General features: G+C 50.5%; 1 protein-coding gene across 1 annotated transcript in view; it reads left to right on the top strand.

The window, feature by feature from the left end:
• POLE (DNA polymerase epsilon, catalytic subunit) overlaps positions 1–25,495 on the top strand; it is a 103,294-nt gene that overhangs the window by 15,020 nt on the left and 62,779 nt on the right. Inside the window, exons 11-18 of the mRNA XM_044275264.1 lie at positions 8,030–8,115; positions 8,199–8,318; positions 8,483–8,615; positions 12,737–12,850; positions 12,950–13,162; positions 19,499–19,606; positions 20,021–20,149; positions 20,257–20,359. Of these exons, the coding sequence (XP_044131199.1) occupies positions 8,030–8,115; positions 8,199–8,318; positions 8,483–8,615; positions 12,737–12,850; positions 12,950–13,162; positions 19,499–19,606; positions 20,021–20,149; positions 20,257–20,359 (1,006 nt within the window). The remainder of the gene's footprint in view (positions 1–8,029; positions 8,116–8,198; positions 8,319–8,482; positions 8,616–12,736; positions 12,851–12,949; positions 13,163–19,498; positions 19,607–20,020; positions 20,150–20,256; positions 20,360–25,495) is intronic.

Here is a 25,495-nt window from a genome sequence, read left to right as displayed (position 1 = left end):
GTGCACTCAAGAAAATTATTTAAGACTTTGTATTGGATCTTTTTTTTGTACTAGAATTGTCTTTGTCCACCAAGATGGGGAAAAATGAGGCTACAATACTACACTTGCATTTTCACATACAGTTTTAAGACTTAACAAGAAATTGTGAAAAATGCATCAAAAGTTGGCACTTGTAAAGCAGTGTTAATGAGTTGTGTGTGTGTGGGGTGTTTTTTTTTTAAATATCCCTTCTTGTTAATGTCATTGGGGGACACAGCACCATGGGTATGTGCCCAGCTACCACTAGGAGGCGACACTAGATTTTATTAATTTTTTTATATATTTTTTTTTTTTCTGCAGGTCTGCCTGCTGCAGAATGGGACTCCATCGTGGATTACCACTTTAGTTGCACCCTCTGCGGGCGCGTACTTGATGTACCTACGCCGGTCACCCAGTCCCCCATTACTGCATCTGCAGTGACATGCCGGCATTCCCACGTAAGTGTTGAGTTTGCCGAAGGGGTGACCCTGCGGCTCTTGAAGACGCCAGACGGTAAGTATTCTCCCCTGCGTCCCTGCCCCGAGAGGTCCCCCTGGGTTAAACCACCCCCCCCCCCTTCCCCCCCCTTTCTGGCCAAGGGATGGGATTCATTTTATTTGTGGGGCCTGGCTAGGTCCCTCCTTTGCCTTTTCCTCCCCCCCCCCCCCCCCCCCCCTTTTGGGTATCCTTCTCCTCCCTAGCCACCCATGCCTCTCGCGGCCTTTCCCTCTACTTTAGTTCCCGGCTCCTGCCGGGACTAGGCCGCATCTTCCCCGGCCTGTCCTCGGGCCCCTTGTGCTCCTCTTGCCCTGTTTTTACCCTTCCTGAGCATCGCTCCTCCTCAGGAGCCCCTCTCACCCGTGTTTTTTATTTTTTATTTTTCATTCCAGAGGGCCCCAGGTCTCCCGTGGTTCCGGTCCACCAACGGCGCACCTTTTCCGGCCTTCTTTCTCGCCTAGGCCGCTTCTCCCTAGCAGCCTCCAGAGAGCACTATCATTCCCAGCTCCCGCTCCTGGTCGCCACGTATTACATGCGCACGTTGCGATAAAAAGTTGCCATGGGGTCAGCCTTCCCTGTTTGTGTGCAGTACCTTGCTCCCAGGCCCTTCATGTCTCTCTGACCACCCCTTCTGTGTCAGTCCCTCCCGAATTGGTCTCTTCCCTGTCCCAAGCCATAGGGAACCTTGTCAGACTCTCCCAATCCATGGTGGAGTCGCTGGACCACTTGCCTGCCCAAATTGCGGTCGCCTCTGCCCCTCCCAGGGACTTGTCCACAGACGGCACGCTCACATTTGGACACCAGGTCTCGCAGACTACCTCGGGTTGTCACAACTAACTCCCGTTCCTCCTTCCCATCTTCTGGTCACCCCCAGGACAGGTCTGAGGGTGGCAACCATATGTTCTCCCCCCTTATTGGGCGGAGTAGAGTTGCAATTCTTAGATCCAGTACATGGCTGGCCTCTTCGAGGTACTGCACCAGGTGTCAGATCCGAAGTCTTCTCATTGCCCCTGTACTAGGCATGATTTTTACTTTATTGCTTGCACCAGACAACCACACTCCCCTCGCGTGCGCATGTTGTTGGCTGTTGTGCTAGATTTTCAACTGCGACTATATTCCGCACAGTAGCGTTACCCCATTTCATGATGGAGTACTTGCGTTGTTTTTACTGCTTTGTTCTCAGAGTTACGCAGTCCATCCCTAACAGTTCCTGGATCTCCACTGAATGATCTATCCTGCAGGGATGCAAAGCATTGTGAGCACCAGCTGCTACTGCAGTTTTCCGGTCATCGCTAGACGTCCTCGCTGTTATGGCTGTGACAGGACTAGTGAGCGCCACACACCTACTTGGTGGGTGGGATTTTCCACTGCTTGCCCTGGTATCGGATATGGTCCCGTAGCTCTTCCATGGTCCGGGTGTTCTTGTACACCCTTAGATTCGTGGATTAGTGGTGCTACATGACAGTAGTGCCTTGCCATTTTCTGCACCTGTCAGTTTCTTTCCCCTTCCTTGGGTGTTTCATTGTGCTCTGCTGGTAGCTGGTTTCTACATGTCAGTGTAGTCTCTCCTGGCTTCCCCTGGCGAATTCTGCATCCTCTACTGACACATGGATATCTGGCCTTACTTTTACAAGATTCAGGCTGCTGTACTTTCCCATTCCAGAGCAGTTATACAGTATGCTAGCCACTACACTTGGGATGGCTGGTTAACCATGGCTGCTGTTCTCCCCAGGTCAAGTACCTGGTATCTGGGAGTTTAATGCTACGGTTTTCAATTTGGATCATATTGGTCACTTTCGGAATGGAGCTTTCCCTCATTTTGAGAACTGTTCCTCCTAACACTGGGTTCAGACCTGAGTGTTCGCGATGGAGCGCTCTGTATGCGCGATACAGAGACAAGCGAACGCCCATTGTCGCGCGTTCCCGCTGAAGTCTATGTACGGGAACGCGCGACAAGACGCCCCAAAGAAGCTAATGTACTTCTTGGGGCGTCGGGCGTTTTACAGCGCGATCGTACGCGCTGTAAAACGCTCAGGTGAGAACCATTCCCATAGGGAATCATTGGTTCTTGCCTGTTGAGCGTTTTACAGCGTGTAGGAACGCGCTGTAAAACGCTCAGGTCTGAACCCAGCCTTAGGCTGTTTGGAGTCCCCTCCCTTCTACTCCAATATTTCTGACTTGTATTACCAGGGCCTGCTACTGTTTCCTTTTTCCCTGAGACTTCATGGGGCGAGAGATATCTCTGGTCTTGCATTTCACAGCGATATTTTGTTAGTTTTTCTGAGGCTCGATCCTAGCTTCTTTTTTTTTTTTTATGGGAAGCGGTTCTTTACGTTCGCTTCTCCTGGCCTAGGACCCCCTCCTCCACCAGGGGTTGGCTGCTTTCTCTAGCAGGATGGGGTTTCCACCTTCTGATAGGGTGTTTCTATTTGCCCACATGCCTTGCTGTGGAAGGAGGCTCGATTTACAGGCGGTTGGCCACAAACAGGCCATGTTTTTGGTCTGTGACAAGTTAGTTTTTCTCGTTTATGGCATTGGGGGACACAGCACCATGGGTATATGTCCAACTACCACTAGGAGGCGACACTAGATATAAAAAAGTGTTGGCTCCTCCCTGTTGGGCTATACCCTCTCCACAGACACTAGGCAGATCAGTCTTGCTCCAGTGTCCGTAGGAGGCAGACCTGACCTGCTTTTTGTGCAGGTCATCCTGCTACTTTTTTATTTTATTTATTATTTTTCTTCTCTGCAGGGGTGGCTCCATCGTGTTCCACTTTAGTTGCCCCCCTGCGGGCGCGTACTCCGGTACCTGGCAGCCACCCAGTCCCCAAATCTGCTTCCGCAGTGGAATTCCGGCAGTTCCACGGTTCCCGTGTTGAGTCCGCCGAGGGGGTGGTTACTGCTGCGCCTGAAGACGTCTGAGGGTGAGTATGTTAGATTAGGGTCTCCCACCCTCCTCTCCGGGCCTAGGCGCGCCCCCCCCCCCCCCTCTCCTTCCTTCCCGGATTACCTACTTCTCTCAGCTGTATCCTGGCCCCATCCATGGCCTTCAGTTTTTCCTCTCTGGGGGTCGCTTCTCCAGATCTCTCCCCCGCCTGGCCCCCGTTCGTCGCGGCAGCTCTGGAGCCTGGCCCCCGTTCGTCTTCGGCCGCGCTCCACTAATTTAGGCCTCGGCTTTTCGGGCCTACTAGGCTGCAACTCCCCGCCCGCTTTCTGACTTCCTGGGCTTGCTCCCTCACCTCCCCTCAGTGGGGGGGAGCCTGGGAGGGGCCTCTCCTGCCTGCCAATCCAGCTCCAGGTTCCCTGCTCTCCGTTCTTCCTCCGGCTGCCGGCTCCTGCTATCCCAGGGTTACCATCTTCTGCTCTCCTGCTTGGGGTGCGCTGCACTTCTCCTGGGGTCTGGTAGGCAGCCTCTGGCTGAATTTCCCTGAAGGCCCCCCCCCCCCATCCCTCTTGGGAATGTGGCATCCAGGGACAGATGGGACAGCCCTGCTCCTCTATGAGGGCCTCCTCTCTCAGCCTCCCTATCGGATCGCCACGTATTTCACGTGTGTCCGTTGTCTATGGAGGTTTCCATGTGGTCGCCTTGTCCCCCCTCTCCCACCCTTTTGTGTAGGTCCCCCCTGAATGGGCTCCCTCCCTGTCGAACCATGGGAACATTGCCTGACTTGCCCAATCCCTGGCGGAGTCGCTGGAGCGCTACCTACAAATTGCGGTCTTTTTTCTAGTGTCTTTAGGAGGCAGACACCACCTGCTTCTCTGTAGTTCTTGCTGCTTTTTTTTTTTTTTTTTTTTTTTCTTTTTCTCTTTATGCAGGTTATCTCCTGCTGCAGGGAGTGCTCCATCGTGGGCTTCCACTTTAGTTGCACCCTCAGCGGGTGCGTACTTCAGTACCGCTGGTCACCCGGTCCCCATTACTGCCGCCGCAGTGGATTGCCAGCATTCCCACGGGCGCCGTGTCGAGTCTGCTGATGGGGTGACCCTGCTGCGCCTGAGGACGTCAGAGGGTAAGTACTGGTTCTCCCCTCTCCCCAATCTGGACCACTGATCTTCTGGTTCCTTGGCCAGGGCGTCTGCTTCTCATCCTAGGGAGCCATCCTTCATGGGGGCCGCTTCTCAGGGGCGCTATAGGCTCTGCAGGGGGGCAGAGGGTATTTGTTCTGAAGGACATCCTCTATCCCAGAGCTTATTTCTTCCCTGGTGGGCCCTCTTTTCTGAGTCTGAGGGAGAAGCTCTTCTCTCCCTCCCTCCCTCCCTCCCTCCCCCCACTTACTTGTGCGGTCGCCGAGGGTCCGGTCCGGCTGTTTTTTCTACTTTAGCCCCCGGCTTTTTGGCCCGCTAGGCTGTGACCTGGCTCCGCCCCTCTTCTTCCTGGGCTTCGGCTTGACTCCTCCTCACTCTGGGAGGGACCTCTTTGCCTGCTCCTATCGCTCCTAGGCGCTGTTTTTTTTTTTTTTTCTTCTAGGGGCAGTCTCTTTAAGCTGAGCTCTGGGGGGAGAAGAATCTCCATTTTGCGATTGCCATTCTGACTGTTCCTGCATCTTCTTCGCTGCTTCTTCTGCATCATGGGGCACAATACCTGGGCCTGGTACAATTCTTTTCTCTTTGCCATCATGTCCTCTGCTAGTACGGACCCTAAAGCCCGGGTGCCTATTGGGGTACCTACTTTCTATGCTTGCTCTTAAGTGCAGTAAAGCTTTTCCCCTGCAACCTAACTTGCTCTGCGAGCAGTGCGTTGCTCCCATGCCGCCTTCCGACTCCCTGCTCCCCCCCCCCCCCCCCCCCCCCCCGCGGTAGCGGTTCCTCCTGATTAGGTCGCCTCACTGTCCCAGGCCATAGGCGACCTTGCCAGCCTGTCCCGGTCCATGGTGCAGTCGCTGGACCGCTTGCCTGCTCAAATTGCGGCAGTCTCTGCCCCTCACAGGGACCATGTTGCTGAAGGGGCTCACTCTCGCTCTGACACTAGGTCCCGTAAAAGACCTCGAGTGATCTCAGCCGCATCCCGCTCCACAGCGTCCTCGGGTCACTCCTTTGGATAAGTCTGAGACAAGCGAAGTCTCGTCTTCTGCCGCTCCTGGCGACACCTTTGACTCCGATTCTGTATCGGAGCAGAGTTCTACTTTATCTGCGGCGATGCAGGACCTCATTAAGGCGGTTAAAGACTCCCTTAATGTGCAGGAGGGTACTCCCTCCTCTTCTCGGGACCCTGTGTCCTTCCGCCGTTCCAGGCGTTCCGTGTTGGTTTTTCCTAACCTTGACGCACTCCCTGCCAAAGAATGGAGTCAGCCTGATAAGCGCCTGCAGATGTCTAAAGGTTCGGACGCTCTGTTTACATTCAGTGCAGAATCCGTGAACCTCTGGTCAGTCCCACCTCTGGTTGATCCTCAGGTGGCCTGTTTGGCCAAGGCCACCACCCTTCCCTTGGCCGATGCGGCTTCCTTGTTGGATCCCGCTGACAAGAAGATTGATTCCTTGGCTAAGGCTGTTTTTGTAGCGGCAGGCTCCGCCGTTCAGCCCGCTTTTAACTCCTCCTGGGTTGCCAAAGCCTGCGTGGTCTGGGCAAAGCAGCTCATCCGTTTGCTGCCGTACTATGCTCCAAGTAAGGTTTCCATTCTTGCCTCTCAGCTTCTCAAAGATTCCCGGTTCCTATTTGATGTCTCCCTGGAATCGGCTCGCCGATCTAGCAGGGCGACTGCTAACTCTGTGGCCATCAGCTGTACGGTCTGGCTCCGTTCATGGGCGGCAGATGTAGCTTCAAAAAAGGCTCTAATCTCTCTCCTCTTTCAGGGCGAAAAGCTGTTTCTGAAACGCCTGGTGGAGCTTATTTCAGAAGCCAAGTGAGGAAAAAGCTCCCTCCTCCCCCAGAACCGCCATCTCCCTCACTTGGCGACTTCGAGGTCCAAAAATTCCCTACCTGGACGACCTGTTGGTGAAGGCTCCGTCTTTGGAGGACAACCTGGCCAGCCTCCGTATCACCCTGTATGTCCTGTCTCAGTTCGGGTGGTTGGTCAACTTCCCCAAGTCCTCCCTGGTTCCCCGCCAGCGAATGGATTTCTTGGGCATGACCTTAGACACTCGCCTCTGTTAAGTGTTCCTTCCCCAGGACAAGGTAGTGGCTCTGAGACGCAGTGGCCTCAGCTTCCCAGGTCTGCAAGGCTCTGTCCATAAGTTTTAAAAATGTTATCACATCCACTCCTTTGCTTCTGCTGATGCAGTTTGGGTCGCAGGGTTCTGCAAGCAACCGTGAGTTAGTTGCGTTGCATCGCTGTTTTATTGCTGCCCTCCCTTGTGGACTGCTTTAGGACGTCCCATGGTGCTGTCCCCCAATGCATTCAAGAGAGAACTGGATTTTTGTACTCCCTGTAAAATCCTTTTGTTGTAGGATGCATTGGGGGACACAGATCCCACCCCTTTTGGCTAAGTTTTCTGTTGGTCCTGTCTGGTTTAGGACTTGTTGGCTTACAGTTTTTTCTTGTGCTCCTACTGCTTTTCTACCTACTGGTTTGCTCCTGCATCTGCAGTGGGTATAGCCCAGGTAGGAGGAGCCAACACTTTTTACTTCTAGTGTCAGCCTCCCAGTGGCAGCTGGGCATATACCGATGGTGCTGTGTCACCCAATGCATCCTACGAGATAAGCATTTTACAGTGAGTACAAAATCCAGTTTTTGTACTTAACGTAAAATCCCTTTCTCGTTCAATTAATTGGGGGACACAGATCCCACCCTTTGTTTTCACTTCTTTTCTGTTACCGGGCTGCTGTTCTCGTTTCCTTTCCTGGTCCAGGTCATGTTGGTTCTTCGCTTTTGTTTCTCTCTCCTAATGCTTTTGGTACAAACTGATTAGCCTAGTGGCTGTGGAGAGGGTATAGCCCACCTGGGCGGAGCCAACCTTTTTGATATCTAGTGTCGCCTCCTAGTGGTAGCTGGGCATCTACCCACGGTGCTGTGTCCCCCAATTAATTGAAAGAGAGAGTGATTTTTACGGTAAGTACAAAAATCCAAATTATTTTTTTATGTTAAAGCAAAAAATAAACCAACACAACTGGGGAACTAACAGAATACTTACAGTACATAACCTCCTTTTCATCTTTTTAGCTGTAGGTCCATTAATTCCCCTCTTCTGTAATCTCAGACCACCTGATCCATACTGTGCATTTGATAGTCTAAGACGCTTCCTGCTGCCCCCAGACCTCTGAGGGCACATCTGGACAATCAGGAAGTGTCTTGGGCTACCAAATGCACAGTGTGCATCATATAATCTGGTGACGTAAGAGGATCCTGGGAATCATTGGATCTGCAGCTAAAAAGATAAGAAGCAGGTTACCATGCAAACATTTCTTTTCGTTCCCCAGTTAATGTGTTTTTTTTTTTTTTGTTGTTTCCCCCCCCCCCCCCCCCCCCCTCTCTCTCTCCAATCGGAGGGTCACTTTAAATAAAATTCAGAAGCCTTATGGAACATACTGATGCAGCAGTGTCCAACAGAAAAAAAAGTATCTATCCTCTTCTGTTACCAGGCACATCTGATTCAGCGTTGGTTTGAGCACGTTCAAGAAACAAAGCCAAATATAATCGTGACCTACAATGGAGACTTCTTTGACTGGTAACTCCTCATCTGCATTATTTTATATTTGAAGTGGGATATATGGATGTTCTGTGGAGACTAATCTTTGACATCTCTTCCAGGCCTTTTGTGGAGACCCGTGCCACAATTCATGAGATGAGCATGCTCCAAGAGATTGGCTTTCAAAAAGATAGCCAAGGGGAATACAAGTCTCCCTCTTGTATTCATATGGATTGTCTCAGGTACATGTCTTAATTCCTCTTAAATTTGTCACACGTGCCTTGAGTTGACATTCTCCTGTCTCTTCAAACTGTTTTAAACTGGTTTGTTTTAGTTAAAGTACATGTTGTTGGCTGTATGAGTAAAGTAGTGTGTGTTCTTTTTTTAAAAATTTTTTTATATGTAGGTGGGTGAAGAGAGATAGTTACCTTCCTGTTGGAAGCCATAACCTAAAGGCAGCTGCCAAGGCTAAGCTGGGCTATGACCCAGTAGAGCTGGACCCAGAGGAGATGTGTCGTATGGCTACAGAAGAACCACAGGTAAAACCTGCATTCGTGCAAAGGAAATGAGTTATTGGTTTTGGTGAGCAACAGCAGAAAAGAGAACAGGTGTGTGTGTGTGTGTGTGTATATATATATATATATTTATTTTATATTACAGAATTATTAGGCAAGTTGTATTTTTGAGGATTAATTTTATTATTGAACAACAACCATGTTCTCAATGAACCCCAAAAACTCATTAATATCAAAGCTGAATATTTTTGGAAGTAGTTTTTAGTTTGTTTTTAGTTTTAGCTATTTTAGGGGGATATCTGTGTGTGCAGGTGACTATTACTGTGCATAATTATTAGGCAACTTAACAAAAAACAAATATATATATACCCATTTCAATTATTTATTTTTACCAGGGAAACCAATATAACATCTCAACATTCACAAATATACATTTCTGACATTCAAAAACAAATCAGTGACCAATATAGCCACCTTTCTTTGCAAGGACACTCAAAAGCCTGCCATCCATGGATTCTGTCAGTGTTTTGATCTGTTCACCATCAACATTGCGTGCAGCAGCAACCACAGCCTCCCAGACACTGTTCAGAGAGGTGTACTGTTTTCCCTCCTTGTAAATCTCACATTTGATGATGGACCACAGGTTCTCAATGGGGTTCAGACCAGGTGAACAAGGAGGCCATGTCATTAGATTTTCTTCTTTTATACCCTTTCTTGCCAGCCACGCTGTGGAGTACTTGGACGCGTGTGATGGAGCATTGTCCTGCATGAAAATCATGTTTTTCTTGAAGGATGCAGACTTCTTCCTGTACCACTGCTTGAAGAAGGTTTCTTCCAGAAACTGTCAGTAGGACTGGGAGTTGAGCTTGACTCCATCCTCAACCCGAAAAGGCCCCACAAGCTCATCTTTGATACCAGCCCAAACCAGTACTCCACCTCCACCTTGCTGGCGCCTGAGTCGGACTGGAGCTCTCTGCCCTTTACCAATCCAGCCACGGGCCCATCCATCTGGCCCATCAAGACTCACTCTCATTTCATCAGTCCATAAAACCTTAGAAAAATCAGTCTTGAGATATTTCTTGGCCCAGTCTTGACGTTTCAGCTTGTGTGTCTTGTTCAGTGGTGGTTGTCTTTCAGCCTTTCTTACCTTGGCCATGTCTTTGAGTATTGCACACCTTGTGCTTTTGGGCACTCCAGTGATGTTGCAGCTCTGAAATATGGCCAAACTGGTGGCAAGTGGCATCTTGGCAGCTGCACGCTTGACTTTTCTCAGTTCATGGGCAGTTATTTTGCGCCTTGGTTTTTCCACACGCTTCTTGCGCCCCTTATGACTATTTTGAATGAAACGCTTGATTGTTTGATCACGCTTCAGAAGCTTTGCAATTTTAAGAGTGCTGCATCCCTCTGCAAGATATCTCACTGTTTTTGACTTTTCTGAGCCTGTCAAGTCCTTCTTTTGACCCATTTTGCCAAAGGAAAGGAAGTTGCCTAATAATTATGCACACCTGATATAGGGTGTTGATGTCATTAGACCACACCCCTTCTCATTACAGAGATGCACATCACCTAATGTGCTTAATTGGTAGTAGGCTTTCGAGCCTATACAGCTTGGAGTAAGACAACATGCATAAAGAGGATGATGTGGTCAAAATACTCATTTGCCTAATAATTCTGCCTGTATGTATGTGTATGTGTGTGTGTATATATATATATATATATATATATATATATATATATATATATATATATATATATATATATATATATATTTATATTGTTGGCGAGCATCTTAAACTGTATTCCATACTTGAGGACATGCATTCTCAGGGTCTCTTATTGTCCCATCCATGTGACCTTCACTTCCTCCTATTTGATGAATTTGTCAGTTTTCTCTTGGATGAGAGTGGCAAACTTTAAATTATGCTAGTGTATGGTCAGATTCTTGGTGTCCTTTTTTTGTTTTTATTTTTCTCCTCAAGCCAACATCGGGAGAGGATACTTTTGGGACATAGCTCCTTGTTCGGGCTTTGTGTAAATCTAGTTTTAGGGACTATGTCAGTGCTTTGTTAAAGGTTTGAGCTTAGGTCAAGGGTCAACAACCTCCAACACTCATCTGCTTTGACACTACATCACCCATCATGCACAAGTACTAAGCTGTCCTCGGAACCAGTGATGGCCAGTTCGCCGTGTTCGCCCGCGAACACATGCGAGCTGCCATCTTAACTCACAAGTCCAGCTATGCACAGGTAAGTCCTTAGAGACGGTCTGAAATGAAATGTTGTCTCCGGGTGCAGGCCATCACTGCTTGGAACTCCCATACAAGGGAATGAACCATGCTGGGAGTGTAGTTTCACAACAGCTGGAGTGCTGGGGGTTATCACCCTGTGGTACGTGTGCTGTGCATTTTTAGTAAACTGCACAGTGCATGATTACAAGTTTGCGGGTATGTTGGTGTAATTTACATAATTGCGGTATACATGGCTTAGGCTTCGTTCACAACACCGTTCAGCCTTTCCGAAAAGGACAGATTTGGCACATAGCTGAGCAGAACGGAGCCCACGGGCCGCATAGACTATAATGGGGTCTGTTAGGTGTCCGCTCAGAAGAAGATTTTTGAAGCGGAGACAAAAGTTCTGCATGCACAACTGCTGTCTCCGCTCCAAAATCCTCTTCTGAGCGGAACCCTAACAGACCCCATTATAGTCTATGGCGCCCGTGGGCTACGTTTGGCTCGGCTATGTGCTGAATCCGTCCTTTCCGTTTTCCTGCCCTAAAACGCCAGGAGAATGGAAAAGCTGAACGGTGATGTGAACGAAGCCTAAGAAACACTGACACTTTGCAATAGAGGACCCTGGCACATGTGCGTGTTTGGACAGCTCATTGAATTTCATGGAGACTGAACATTTACCTTCTGGTTCCCTCAAAGATTCCAGCTGATTCTTGGAGGTCCGGGTAACTGGACTCCTTGTGAGCAGCTGGTTACAGACCCTTCTAACATAAAAGAATCTCTTTAAAGTGGCTTTCTCTTTAAGAAGTATTTTAATTGCCACTTATACATGTTCTTTACAAAGAGTGTATAAAGTAAGAAAGTTTATTTTTGTCGCCTATAGGACCTTTGGATGGAAGGGCTTTGCTCAATAGGAAGCTGGATACTTTTGAATCTACACGGCTTATCCCGCGACAGCTGTATACATATTAGATTTTTCTGAATTAACTTTTATAAGTGTTACTTTATGGCTATATTGGATGTTTCTCACCTGATAGGGTTACATGAGTGAGATGGGAGGGCAACGGCTGCCGCCGGTCCCCTCCTTCACTTATATTTTTCGGATGACAGTACATCGCAAGATAGCATGTCACCCGGCACCATACCCGGGGTGTTCCATCCTGCTTTATTAGCCGTCGCTTTCAATTTATACATCGATAAAGATGCTTACTTTTATCTTATAGTGAATTACTATGCGGCTTGTCACGTGATGTTTCCATATGGGGTCATGTGATTATCCCTTAGGTGACGTCACGGACAAGCGCAGCTTCAGTTCCATGTTTCACATGGGATCACGTGATTGCCCCTGTTGTGACATCATGGACATGCGCAGCTTTAGTTCCGGGATGCCGTTTTCATGCGGTGATATCCGCAACACTGTATCAGCCTACTATTGAGCCCGCCCGATTCCACACCAGGTCTGTCTATAATTGCACTTGCACAGGTGATGACTGTACTTTATTGATTGCCACTTATGTAATTTATCATGTTACTGAACAATCGCTATACCTGGATGTTTCTGATGAGTATTTGCATTGGATATATTGTCTTCTAGGTATGGTGTCTTTTTTTTTAAATATAGATTCATATAAGATTTTCTTGCACATTTTTGTACAAATTATTAATTGTCACTTATGTATGTTAATTACTGATGACCACATAAAAACCCACAGTTTGGTATGATGTATTGCTTGAAAAAGGTCCCAGTAAGCAGAGATATATCTATCTATCTATCTCTCTTTATTATAATTTTTATTTTTTTTTTGTTTTTTTTTTCCTCCCCCCTGTAGTCTGGGTGAAACTGCTACTTGAGCTGGTGCTTTATTATTTGCAGTGTGTAATAAAGCCTTTCTTGTCTTGTGCTCTGACTGCTTTGTAGGTGCTGGCCACATACTCAGTATCTGATGCTGTTGCGACGTATTACATGTACATGAAGTATGTTCATCCCTTTATCTTTGCGCTCTGCACCATTATCCCTATGGAGCCAGATGAGGTAATGTATTTACATTGTTTACTGTGTTGCTTTAATGCAAATGTAATTTTCATTTGCTATATTGTTGCATTCCACCCTGTTTCCTCTGCTTGCACTTAGGTGTTAAGGAAAGGCTCTGGAACTCTGTGTGAGGCATTGCTGATGGTCCAGGCTTATCATGCCAATATAATCTTCCCTAACAAACAAGAAACCGTGTTTAACAAGCTGACTAATGATGGCCACGTGCTGGACTCTGAGACGTATGTGGGTGGCCATGTGGAAGCTTTGGAGTCTGGCGTCTTCCGTAGTGACATTCCTTGCCGTTTCAAAATGGTGAGTGTCTCTTATAGGAAGCGATGCAAATACATCACGTTTACATGGGACTGCACTTTATAATATTCCAAGATGCATTATGTAACTGGTAACATAACATTTTGTGCACTTTTACATGGACGTTTGTGAATTTGTTAACGCTTCTGTTATAATAATACAACCGCATCCATCCGTCATGAACGGTTCCGGTTGTATTATGTCTTCTATAGCCTTGACAGATCTGTCTTAAACACCATTGAAAGTCAAAAGGCGACGGATCAGTTTCTCGCCCAGTTTCCTTGGGGGACACAGGAACTCTTGGGTATAGCTCATCTCCATAGGAGGCGTGACACTAAGTGAAAACTGTTAAGCCCCTCCTCCACAGCTATACCCTCAGCCTGGAGAGAGAGACTGCCAGTTTTTGCTTAGTGTCCAAGGAGGCAAGACACTCCCTGCTCTGCAGGGCTGTTTTTTCTCCTTGTTTTAATTTTTGATTTTTACTTTTTTCTTTTCTTTTTGTTCCAGAACATCAGGGACAACAGAGACGCACTAGACCTCTCTGTTTCTCCCGGGGTCGAGCTGCGCCAGTGCCGGTCTTCCGCACTGCTGCCTCCCCCACAGAAGGCAAGGTGGATCAGGGCAGCCCAGCTCCCCTACATCCCGCCAGCACAAGGGTCGCCCGCACGCCAAGTCCCTCTTCCAGCGTCCTGCCACTACGGTGCCAGTAGCTGAAGGGGCGACCCTGCTGGAACGGACCGAGGGTGAAGACGGCTATGGTGAGAGATTGGCTTCTCCAGCCCTACGTCCCCCACCCCACCACCCCACCACCCCCGGTCTCCTGCGTGCCTGACCCCCATACTGACAGGGCCTCTGGACCCTTTTGTCCCTGCTAGCCCTAGGCTGGCCCCTGGCTGCCACAGGGCGACATTCTGCTCCCATTGGACATTGGCACCCTTCTCCCTGCAAGAAGAATGCCTGGGGAGCTGCAGAGGTTCGCACCTAGGTAGGCAGCATTCACTCACAGACCCGGTCTCAGGGTCCCCCTCCCTCTTACCGGCCACTGCTTCAGGGCCAGAGGGCCCGCGCCTTGCTGCCCCTGACCCATCACGGGCACCGGTCCGGTCAGCACTAATATTCCGGTGCGGCCGGGCGCCGCAAAAGATTTTAGGCTCCGCGGCTCCCGCGGCGGGCCGCCATTCCAGGCCCCCTTACTTCCGGCCGGCGGGGTGGGCTCCCACGGCCAGCGAGCCACCATTCCGGCCCTCCTGTCTCTTCTGGCGGCGGGGTGGGCTCCTGCGGCCGGCAAACCCGCATTCCGGCCCCTGTCTCCATTCCGGGTCCCTGTCTCTTCCGGCCGGCCGGGTGGGCTCCCGCGCCGGCAAACCGCCATTCCGGGCCCCTGTCTCTTCTGGCCGGCGGGGTGGGCTCCCGCGGCCGGCATTGGGCTATGCCCCAGCAGGTGCCAGTCGGCGGGGCTCCGCTAATTTGGTCCCAGGCTTCGGCCTGCTCGGCCGCAATCCCGACCGGCCCGCGGGGTGGGCTCCCGCGGCCGGTTTGAAGCGCCGTTCCGCCTCAGGTCCCGGCGGTATGACGGGCCGGGCGCCGCAATTTAGCCCCCGGCTTCGCGGCCTACTAGGCCGCAATATTCCGGCCTCTGGTGGAGGGGGCGGGAACTTCTCCAGGCGCGAATTTTTCCCGCCTGGAGGTTCCTCCGCCCCCAGGGGATCGCACGCCGCCCTCCAGGCCGGATCCCTGTTAACCCTTTGGGTGCAGGCCGGCTCCCAAAAATGGGTCTGTATAGTTGGCCCCCCTTTTTTCTCCTGTCTCTCAGGGCCCCTATATGGTGGCTCCCCTTTAGCCTCAGAGGCTGAGTTTAAATAATGAAAAAAAAAATAAAAAAAAATAAAATAATAATAGATCATGATTTCTATTGGGCTGCGCTTGACGCTGCAGCCTCATCAGTAATGCTGCATGTCTGCATGATCTCTTTCCACGGGCGCCATGGTGTTGCGCTCCCAGCCTGCGTCGCTGCTAGGGCATTTCCCCTTTTAGGCGGTTTTCTTGCCTCTTCCAGGATACGGCGCTGGCCAAGTGCATTCGGCCCTTCTGTAGGCAGCATTCATCATCTCTCCAGTTATGGTGCCTGCCATGTGCATCTCCCCCCTCCTAGGCGGAATGCTGCACCTTCACCGGATACGGTGCTGGCCTTGTGCACGACCCCCTTCCATAAGCGGAACGCTGCACTCTCTGGATTCGCTGCCGGCCATGTGCGTGACCCCCTTCCTGGGCGGAACGCAGCACTCTCACTGGATCTGTTGCCGATCATGTGCATGACCCCCTTTTTTAGGCGGAATACTGCACTTTCACCGGATACGGTACTGGCTATGTGCACGACCCCCTTCCATAGGCGGAATGCTGCACTCTCGCTGATGTGCTATGATGTACTTATGTACTATGTTATTATGCTGCACTCTCACTGGTTGCGCTGCCGGCCATTTCTTAGGCGGTATGCTGCACTCTCATTGGTTTCCCTGCCGGCCTTAGGTATGCCTCCTTCCCTCAGGCAGCATACATACATCCCTCTGTCTTTGGGTGTTTCCTCGCAGGTACGTTGCTGGCCACGTGCATGTACCCCATACATGGCAGGGTGCTTGCACTCTCGCTGGATCCGCTGTCGGCCATATGCATGACCCCTCTTCCGTAGGCGGTGTACGCACTCTTGCTGGATTCGCTGCCAGCCAGGGGCATGCCTTCCTTCCTCAGGCGACATGCACGCATTCTTAGTGACTGTGTTTGTCTCTCGCCAGTACGTTGCTGGCCATGTGTATGACTCCCATGCATGGCGGTGTGCTCGCACTCTCCCTGGAGGAGATGCTGGCCATGTGCTTTACCCCCTTTTTCCTGGGCGGTGTGCTACACTCTCACCGGATACATTGCTGGCCATGAGAATGGCCCTCTAACATGGGTGGAACGCTTGCACTTCCATTGGATACGGTGCTGGCCTTGTGCGTGACCACCTCTCACTTCAAGGGCAGAATTTGGCACGCTCATGGGATTCACGGCTGTCCTTATATGGCTGGGCTGGACTTGTACATGTCCCCCTTCATTGGCAGAGTAGTTACTCTCTCGCTGAGTTCAGTGTTGGGTGTATTATTGCACACTCATTTAATGCTAGGATACCCCTGTGCATGTTCCCCTTTCACTAGGTGGACCTCCTGCGTTCCTGCTGGTTTATAGGGTATGTCCTGCTTCTCTGAAGTAGGTACGGCCTTAGGCATCACTTCCTTTTGGGACGGGTCTTTGCACTCTTGCCGACTGCAGTTGGCCAGGTACAATTTCCCCCCTTTCGGGGTGGACTGATTGCGTTCCATCGCATGCTATACTGGTTTTGTGCATAACTCCCTTTCAGGTTGCACTTTGCAATTCCGTACATGCTGTGGTGCTCTGGGACGAGCCCCCCTTTTTTCTAGGTGGGTTGGCCTTCTCGCTGCTTACGGGGCTGCTCGTTCGTATGCCTCACCTGCTTCCTGCGGCATACCTTTGTTTCTTGGGAGACGATGCTTGCCGCCAGCCTTGCACTCGTCCCTAGGGAGTTCATTCTGTCCTCCTGACCGGACAGGCTCTATTTCTCTCTGCTGCACCGAGCTGGGTGGTGCTCATTCATTTAGTTGGCCTTTCATTCCAGGGAGTGTTCGTGGGTCCTAGATGCATGCCCTTTGCGTCCTTCTGCAGCATTGCTTCCCTGCGCTAGTGGTCACATGGTCGAGAGTGCTGTTGTCTGCAGCGCCTCTCGAATTCTTCATTGGCTCTGGCAGGACTGCGGTTCCCTTGCCTGCCGCAATTTCCTCCTCTTCGGATGCAGTGTGGTATGAGTCCTTCCTCTTGGCGCCTCTACGCTTCTGTCTGATCTGCTACCGGGTTCGGGCTGCTCTTCTCGGGACGGTCACCCAACTTCTCTTGGGTGCTGGATTACCCAGGTCCGGAGGACCTCCGCCTTGGGTTCTTCAAGGTATTCGCCTTCTGCAAGGCGGTGGACCGGGCGTCTCACAGTGTAGCGGGTTCTGCTTTTGAGCTGTCCTATGGCTTCCCTGTTGCCCACTCCTCCTCCTTTCGGTTGGAGGGTGTTATGTCGGCCTCTGTCTCGACTGCCTCTTCTCGCCGGCTTTGTTTGGCTCCCGCTCTATACAGATCACTCCGATGTGGCTTCCCGCCAGACTTCGGAGGCTGTATTTTCACTGTCCTCCCCTCTGGGGTGAGCATGGTTGTTCATGTGGATGGTTCCGGTGTTCCTTTTCGTACTGTCTCCCTTGTTCACGCTGGCTGTATTAGCTGTGTGCCTATTTACCGAGTCTACCGCGTTCTGTCCTCCCGCTGAGTGCAGATTGCGTGGCCCGTTCTAAGACGATGGTCCTGATGTAGACTTACCTTCTCGATAACTTGGGGGGACTACCTTTTCGGTTCAGATTGTCCTTTGATCCCACACAGGGGCTGTACAACGTGGTTACATCAGCATGGACTTTAGCCTGCCTTCTCCTGGCATCTGGCGGATCCTTTGGGTTCTTTCCATCTGTCCTTCTGCTCCCCCATTCGGGTGGATGCGGGACAACGTTGTTCGAGGGCCGACGGGGCTAGTTTTGTCGACCCTTCTGCCCGTGTTACTGGTCTGCGCCTGTTCTCATTGGGTTTTTGCCTGCTTGCCAGGCGACTCCAGCGGGTTCGCTGCTGTCCACTCCTGGCTGTGTCTCGTCCAGGATCTGTCGTAAGACTTAGGGTTTTTTTGTCTGGGGGTTCTGTGGGAAGCTGTGCATTCCCCACTCTGAAGTTCTTTCCCCATGGTTCTGTCTTTTACTTGAGGTGTCAAGTGTCGGCGCTGTTCTTCCTCTTCCAGCGTTCCCGGCCCTCTGGGCCTGCCAAGACCTTCTTCCTCGGAGTGGCTCTTTGGTTCCTCTGTACTGTCCTTCGGTACCGCCCTGGGGACTATATCCTGAGCTCTCGGCGCTCCAATCTTGCCCTTGGAGCCGTTACAGGAGTTCTCTCTATCCTTCTGTCCTGTACGGTTGTGTTCCGTATCAGTCGTGTCTCTGACGGGTGCCGGAATGGCCCCTTTTTTTGTTACGAGCTTTCTGTCTTTTCCAGGACAGGGCTGTTCTGCATCTCGTTTGTTCCTTCCTTCTGAAGGTGGTGTTGCCTTTCGCTTCAACACCTCACCTATTTGGACGTTGTTTGGGCCTGGCCGTTTTTTTACTTGGAGATCTCCGATTCTTGCAGACGTTCGGCCTCTTGGGTTTCCAGGAGGTCTGTGCATAGGGTTGACAGACTCCTGGGTGGTTTTCCTCCGCTTGATCAGATTGGCTATTGCTGAGGTTACCGCACCTAGGGCAGGATTCTGTCTTTGGTGTCACCGTTCCTTTCACCAGAGCGGTCGGTGCCTCCTGGGCCGGAGGCATTGGGCTTCGGCCGTGCATTTGGGCACGGCGGCCACAGGTCTGCCTTGCACGCCTTACTGAGTTCTACAGGGTGCATACTCTGACTTTGGCAGATGCTGCCTTACCCCGCCTGGGTTTACAGGCGGCGGTTCATTGATGCTTTTCGGGTGCTTCACCTTGGAGCTGTGGTCCCTCCCCCTTTTGGACTGCTTTTGAACGTCCCAAGAGTTCCTGTGTCCCCCAAGGAAACTGGGCGAGAAAACGAGATTTTTGTATAACTTACCAGTAAAATCTCTTTCTCGCTCTTTCCTTGGGGGACACAGCACCCACCCATTCATTGTTTTTTCTCTGTGCGTTTTCCGAGTTTTGTTACCCGTTGGGTAGTTGGCTTGTTGGTTCCTTGTTGGACTTTGCCTTTTCTCACTGCTTGGACACGCAACTGGCAGTCTCTCTCTCCAGGCTGAGGGTATAGCTGTGGAGGAGGGGCTTAACAGTTCTCACTTGGTGTCACGCCTCCTATGGAGATGAGCTATACCCAAGAGTTCCTGTGTCCCCCAAGGAAAGAGCGAGAAAGAGATTTTACTGGTAAGTTATACAAAAATCTCGTTTTTCTATTGTCAGAGAAAACGGATCCGTCCCCATTGACTTACATTGTGAGTCATGACTGATCCATCTTGCTCCACACAACATCGCGGACAAAAAAAAGCTGCTTACAGCGTTTTTCTGTCCGCGATGGGGACGCAACCAAACGGAACGGAATGCATTTTGGTGCATTCAGTTTCGTTCCGTTCAGTTTTGTCCCCCCAGATAATGAACGGGGACAAAACTGTAAACGCTAATGTGGAAGTAGCCTTATAAGGGTGACTAGCTGGTCATTGAGCAGGCATGATGGGCAATACATGGTGGAAGACCTAATTTGTGTCCTTTTCAGAACCCTGCTGCCTTTGATTTCCTTCTGCAACGCGTTGAGTTGACCATCCGTCATGCTATAGAAGAGGAGGAGAAAGTCCCATTGGAGGAAATCACCAACTTCCAGGAGGTACCTGTTTTTTCTAAAAATGTCACACCAATGACCTATCCTCATTGATCTTTACAGAATAGAAACTAATGACCAAGACCCAGCGCTGCCACCAATCAGCTGTCTGAAGTGGCCGCTGTACTTAGAGCACTGCAGCCTCCTCACAGCATACCAAGCACAGCGCTATACATTGTGCAGTGGCTGTGCTCGGTATTGCAGCCCAGGTCATTTTCTTGAATAGGACTGAACTGTACCTAGGTCATGTTACCAATGAGCCGGACGTTACTGGCCTAGGAAGTGGCAGCAGTGCTCACCAGAGTGCAGATGATCAGGGTTAGGAAGGATGCCAACAATAAGATATACTGAGGGTCAGTCATCATTATGCCACTCCAGAAAACCCCTTTTAATACCAAGATTTTTATTTTTTATTTTTAGGTTTGTGATGAGATTAAAAGAAAGTTGAATTCTCTGAAAGAAGTGCCAAATAGAATTGAGTGCCCACTCATTTACCATCTGGATGTCGGGGCCATGTATCCCAATATCATTCTGACCAATCGTTTGCAGGTTAGTAATAAGTCACCACATCTCATGATTTTTATTTTTTTTTTTTTTTTTACTGTATTCTGATTTATCGTAAAACGTCCTGTTGTATCGCCTCCTTGTCTCTCTAGCCTTCTGCCATGGTTGATGAAGTGACGTGTGCAGCTTGTGACTTCAACAAGCCAGGAGCCACATGCCAACGCAAGATGACTTGGCAGTGGAGGGGAGAGTTCAGTAAGTGGTTCTTTGTTTTTTCTTATAGCATTTTCAGCTGAAACATATTGGCAAACTTAGCTATTTGCAACTATTTAGATTGTTGTGGAGGTCATATTTGCCAGTTGGATTCCTACAAAGATGCCACAGTGCCCCCATAAGAAGAGAATATGTAGGAGCTTGTCTGTTCTATCCAATTGGTCAAAGCACTTTTTTTTTTTTTTTTTTTATAATGGGATGCCTTGTATCAGCCTGTCGCCAATTCATCTCTAGACTGCGGTTATCTCAGCAATCCTAAGCACAAGCTGGAGATCTAGAAGGCAAATTCTGGTTTTCTTTAGCATTTTTGATGTATGAAAAGTCTATGTAAAGGGAGATTTAATCCTACAAGGGACACCTTTACTTTCCAGTTTCGTCATAATGTACAGCAGCCAACGCTCTATGGTCATTGTTTTTTTCAGTAGCCATTACACATCATAATTACAGGTTGGAAAGCCAATATTATGTTCTGTACGCTTAATGTATTTACTATATGGTATTCCCAGATGTAATTTTATTTGTTTCAATTATATTTTTAACTACCAGGAACATCTTCTCTTAATGAAGGTTTAGATTTTTATTGTCTGCCTTAATAGAAGCAATTTGTGTTTGTGTCTGCCGACAGGAGATGTAATAGACTGAAGTAAACTGGCCATTAGAGACATGGATTTCAGATGACTATCACATTATGTGTCTGAGCTTTCTTGTAAATGTAATTTATAAAGTCCCTACAACTTCCCAGATTAACTACATTTAGGCTGTCTTTATATAATCACAGTTAAATAAGGCTTTATTCTATTATACAATCTGCTATCACAATATAGTGACTGCAACCCTTTAACAGTGTGACACTTGTTTTTGGTACATTGTGCCGTTTTATCTGTTATTACTTCTAGAAGTTGAAGAATTAATTTCCAGCTTTCTGTAATAAAGATCCAGATGGGTGTCACCAATTGGGGGGGGGGGGGGGGTGTCCCTGCACAGTCTGACACTTGCTGCAGACTGGGCAGAGGCAGACCTTAAGTTGAACCTTTTATTGCAGAATACCGGCAATTCCTCTGTAATGCGGCAATAATAAAAATTGCACAACCTAGTCATAAGAATGGATGCTCCAGAATTATTACATGAAGGATGCAAGTAGTTACTAAGAGACATGTCAGAGGAAGGGCTCATTCAGACAGACAATTGTATGACCGCCAGGCCCTTGTTGGGGATTGCAAATAGCGGGCCGCAATACATACTCCCTGCTGTGGTGCGGACCCGTTGACTTGAATGGGTGTGATCTGCAACATACAGCAAATGATAGGATATGTCCTATCTTTTGCGGTGCCGAGGCAAGGACCCGAAAGCCCATGGAAGGGTTTCCATGGGCTTCCAATCTGTGCCTCTACACCGCAAAAGATGGGAGATATCTTATCTTATCATTTGCCATACAGTCAGGACCATAAATATTGGGACATCGACACAATTCTAATATGTTTGGCTCTATACACCACCACAATGGATTTGAAATGTAATGAACAAGATGTGCTTTAACTGCAGACTGTCAGCTTTAATTTGAGGGTATTTACATCCAAATCAGGTGAACGGTGCAGGAATTACAACAGTTTGCATATGTGCCTCCCACTTAAGGGACCAAAAGTAATGGGACAATTGGCTTCTTAGCTGTTCTATGGCCAGGTGTGTGTTATTCCCTCATTATCCCAATTACAATGAGCAGATAAAAGGTCCAGAGTTAATTTCAAGTGTGCAATTTGCATTTGGAATCTGTTGCTGTCAAGTCTCAAGATGCGATCCAAAGAGCGGTCACTATCACTGAAGCAAGCCATCATTAGGCTGAAAAAACAAAACAAACCCATCAGAGAGATGGCAAAAACATTAGGCGTGGCCAAAACAACTGTTTGGAACATCCTTAAAAAGAAGGAACGCATTGGTGAGCTCAAATGGTCGCCAATGCGACTTAGACTTTACAAAAGGTGACAAGACTTTTTAGTCTTGTCGCCATTTGCGACTAGACCCGCAGTTCTGCAGTTGAATACAGCGCTGTTGTTCTTCTCAGCAGCGCAGTGGAGAATGAGTCTCTCCCTCCCCCTGTGCTGCTGCTGCCGCCAATAGGAAGAGACACGGGGGGGGGGGGGGGGTTAAACTCGGGGGTTAACTGCAGCCGATCGCAGCTCCCTGTCATAGAGGTCGGGTGCCGGCTATTTGATTCCAGCACCTGCCTCCTGTATTTTGTATTAACAGGTCAGTTATCCTCATTGATGGCGCAGTGCCAACCCCCCCCCCCCCCCCACGCCCCCAACACCTCAGTATTAGTCATTGGTGGTTCAGTGGCAGTTCCGATCAGAGCCCCAGCAGTAAAAAAAACACAAACCCTAAAATATTAAGTTTAAATCCTCCCTTTCCAAATTTTATATATAAACAAAATAAATAAAACAATTAAATAAATAAAAATATTACATAGCGCTGTGTCCGAAAAGTCCAAACTATTAAATTATTCAAAAAATATCTCCTATGTGTGGAGCGCCGTAACAAATACCGTAAATAAATAAAAACCATGCGATTCGCCATTTTTCTCGCCCAATTTCCTTGGGGGACACAGAAGACCTTGGGTATAGCTCATCTCCATATGAGGCGTGACACTAAGTGATAACTGTTAAGCCCCTCCTCCACAGCTATACCCTCAGCCTGGAGAGAGAGAGACTGCCAGTTTTTTTTTTACTTAGTGTCCAAGGAGGCAAGACACTCCCTGCTCTGTTTTCTCCTGTTTGGTTTTTAGTTTTGATTTTTGCTTTTGTCTTTTCTTTTTCTTCAGATAATCAGGGACAACAGAGACGCACTAGACCTCTCTGCTTCTCCCGGGGTTGAGCTGCGCCAGTGCCGGTCACCCGCACTGCTGCCTCCCCCACAGAAGGCAAGGTGGACCAGGGCAGCCCAGCTCCCCTGCATCCCGCCAGCGCAAGGGTCGTCCGCACGCCAAGTCCCTCTTCCAGCGTTCTGCCACTACGGTGCCAGTAGCGGAAGGGGCGACCCTGCTGGAACGGACCGAGGGTGAAGACGGCTGTGGTAAGAGAGAGGCTTCTCCAGCCCTACGTTCCCCTCATTCCCTCCCCGGTTTCCTGCGTGCTGGACCCCCATACTGGTCCCTGCTGGACCTAGGCTGGCCCCTGAGGTGTCGTTGGTGAACAGCCATTTTTCTGGCTCCAGGGCTGTCTCTCATATCCAGCTGTTGCCCAATAATCCTATAGCCCCACACCACCACCATACTGGTGACCGCGGGGCGACTATACACTGCCCCTCCATAGGACATTGCACAGGGGTGAGCATGGGATGGGATTGCTGTGGAGGAATTCTGCTTTAGGGCCGGAGACCCGCTCCTAGCTGCCCCTGACACAGGGGTTATGCCGGCCCTCCCCCTTACCGGTCGCAGATTCAGTACAGGGGGCCCGCGCTGGCTGCCCTGTCCCTCCTCTACGGGCGCCTGGTCCGTTAGGGCAGGGGGTGCAGTGCTGGACTTCAGGGTCCCCCCCCCCCCCCCCCCCCCCCGCCCTCCTTACCGGTGTCTAGGGCCAGGGGCCTGCTCCAGACGCTGCCGGACGCAAGGCCCTCACGGCCTGCATGTACTGAGCGCGATGCTCCAGCAGGCCCCGGCTGACTGTTGAGGCTTCCGGTCGGCCGGGTGCCGCAAACTTTTGACCCAGGCTTCGGCCACAATCCGGCCCTTTGTCTCTGCCGGCCCGCGGGGTGGGCACCCGCGGCCGTTAGTACATGCGTCAGCCCGGCTCCCTCCCGGTCGGCCGGGCGCCGCAAAAATCTAGGCCCCGGCTTCACGGCCTACTAGGCCGCAAACTTCCAGCCTCGGTTGGAGGGGGCGGGAACTTCTCGCGGCGCGAATTCTTCCCGCCTGGAGGTCCCCCGCCCCCAGGGGATCGCAGCGCTGCCCCCCAGGCCGGATTTTTGTTAACCTGTTGGGTACCGGCCATCTCCAGGGGCCGGCTCCCATCTAGAGGACACCCTCTATGTTCTGGGCTTCCTAGTAGGCCTGTACGAGACTGTGCCCCTGTATGGTGGCCCCTTTCTTGCCTCAGAGTGGCTCTGTTTTTAAAAGAAAAAAAAAGGGCTTCCAGGGCGGAGTTAATAAATAACGGAATGGCTGCGCAGGACGCTGCAGCCTGATGCAGTAGTGCTGGCCGCACGCTATGCCCCCCTTCCGTAGGCGGCATGTTGCGCTCCTCGGCTGCGGTTCTGGCCAGCTACATGTTCCCCTTCTAGGCGGACCCTTGCCATCTCCCGGGATACGGTGCTGGCCAAAGGTAGTCGCCCCGTCTATAGGCAGAACGTCGCCTCTCCAGTTACAGGCTGGCCATGTGCATGACCCCCTTCTTTAGGCGGAGTGCTACATTCACCGGATCGGTGCTGACCATGTGCTCGACCCTCCTTCCATAGGCGGAACGCTGCACTCTCACTGGATTTAATGCCGGACAGGTGCATGACACTCTTCTGGGGCAGAATAATTGCACTCTCACCTGATACGGTGCTGGCCATGTGCCCGACCCCCCTCCTTGGGGAGCGCGGCACTCTCACTGGATTCCTGCCGGCCATGTGTGTAACCCCCTTCTATGGCGGTACGCTGCACTCTCACTGGGTTCGCTGTCGGCCATGGGTATGAAACACGTGCACGTCCCCCTTTCATATGCGGAACACTGCACTCTCACTGGATTCACTGCCGGCCATGTGCACGTCCCCCTTCCATAAGCGGAACGCTGCACTCTCACTGGATTCGCTGCCGGCCTTGTGCATGACTCCCTTCCGTAAGCGGTAGGCTGCACTCTCATTGGTTTCGCTGCCGGCCTTGAGCATGCCTCCTTCTCTCAGGCGGCATACATACTCTTCCTGGCTGGGGTTGTTCTCTCGCGGTAGGTTGCTGGCCACGTGCTTGACCCCCTTCCATGGCGGGGTGCTTGCACTCTCACCGGATCCGCTGCCGGCCATATGCATGGCCCCCCTTCCTTGGGCGGTGTACCGCACTCTCGCTGGCTTTGCTGCCGGCGTGGGCATGCCTCCTCTCCACAGGCGACATACATGCACCTTCACTGACTGTGTTTGTTCTTGCGCCAG

Source organism: Bufo gargarizans, chromosome 1 (assembly GCF_014858855.1).
Source record: "Bufo gargarizans isolate SCDJY-AF-19 chromosome 1, ASM1485885v1, whole genome shotgun sequence".
NCBI classification, from domain to species: domain Eukaryota; kingdom Metazoa; phylum Chordata; class Amphibia; order Anura; family Bufonidae; genus Bufo; species Bufo gargarizans.
This window is presented reverse-complemented; position numbering and strand designations above follow the sequence as displayed.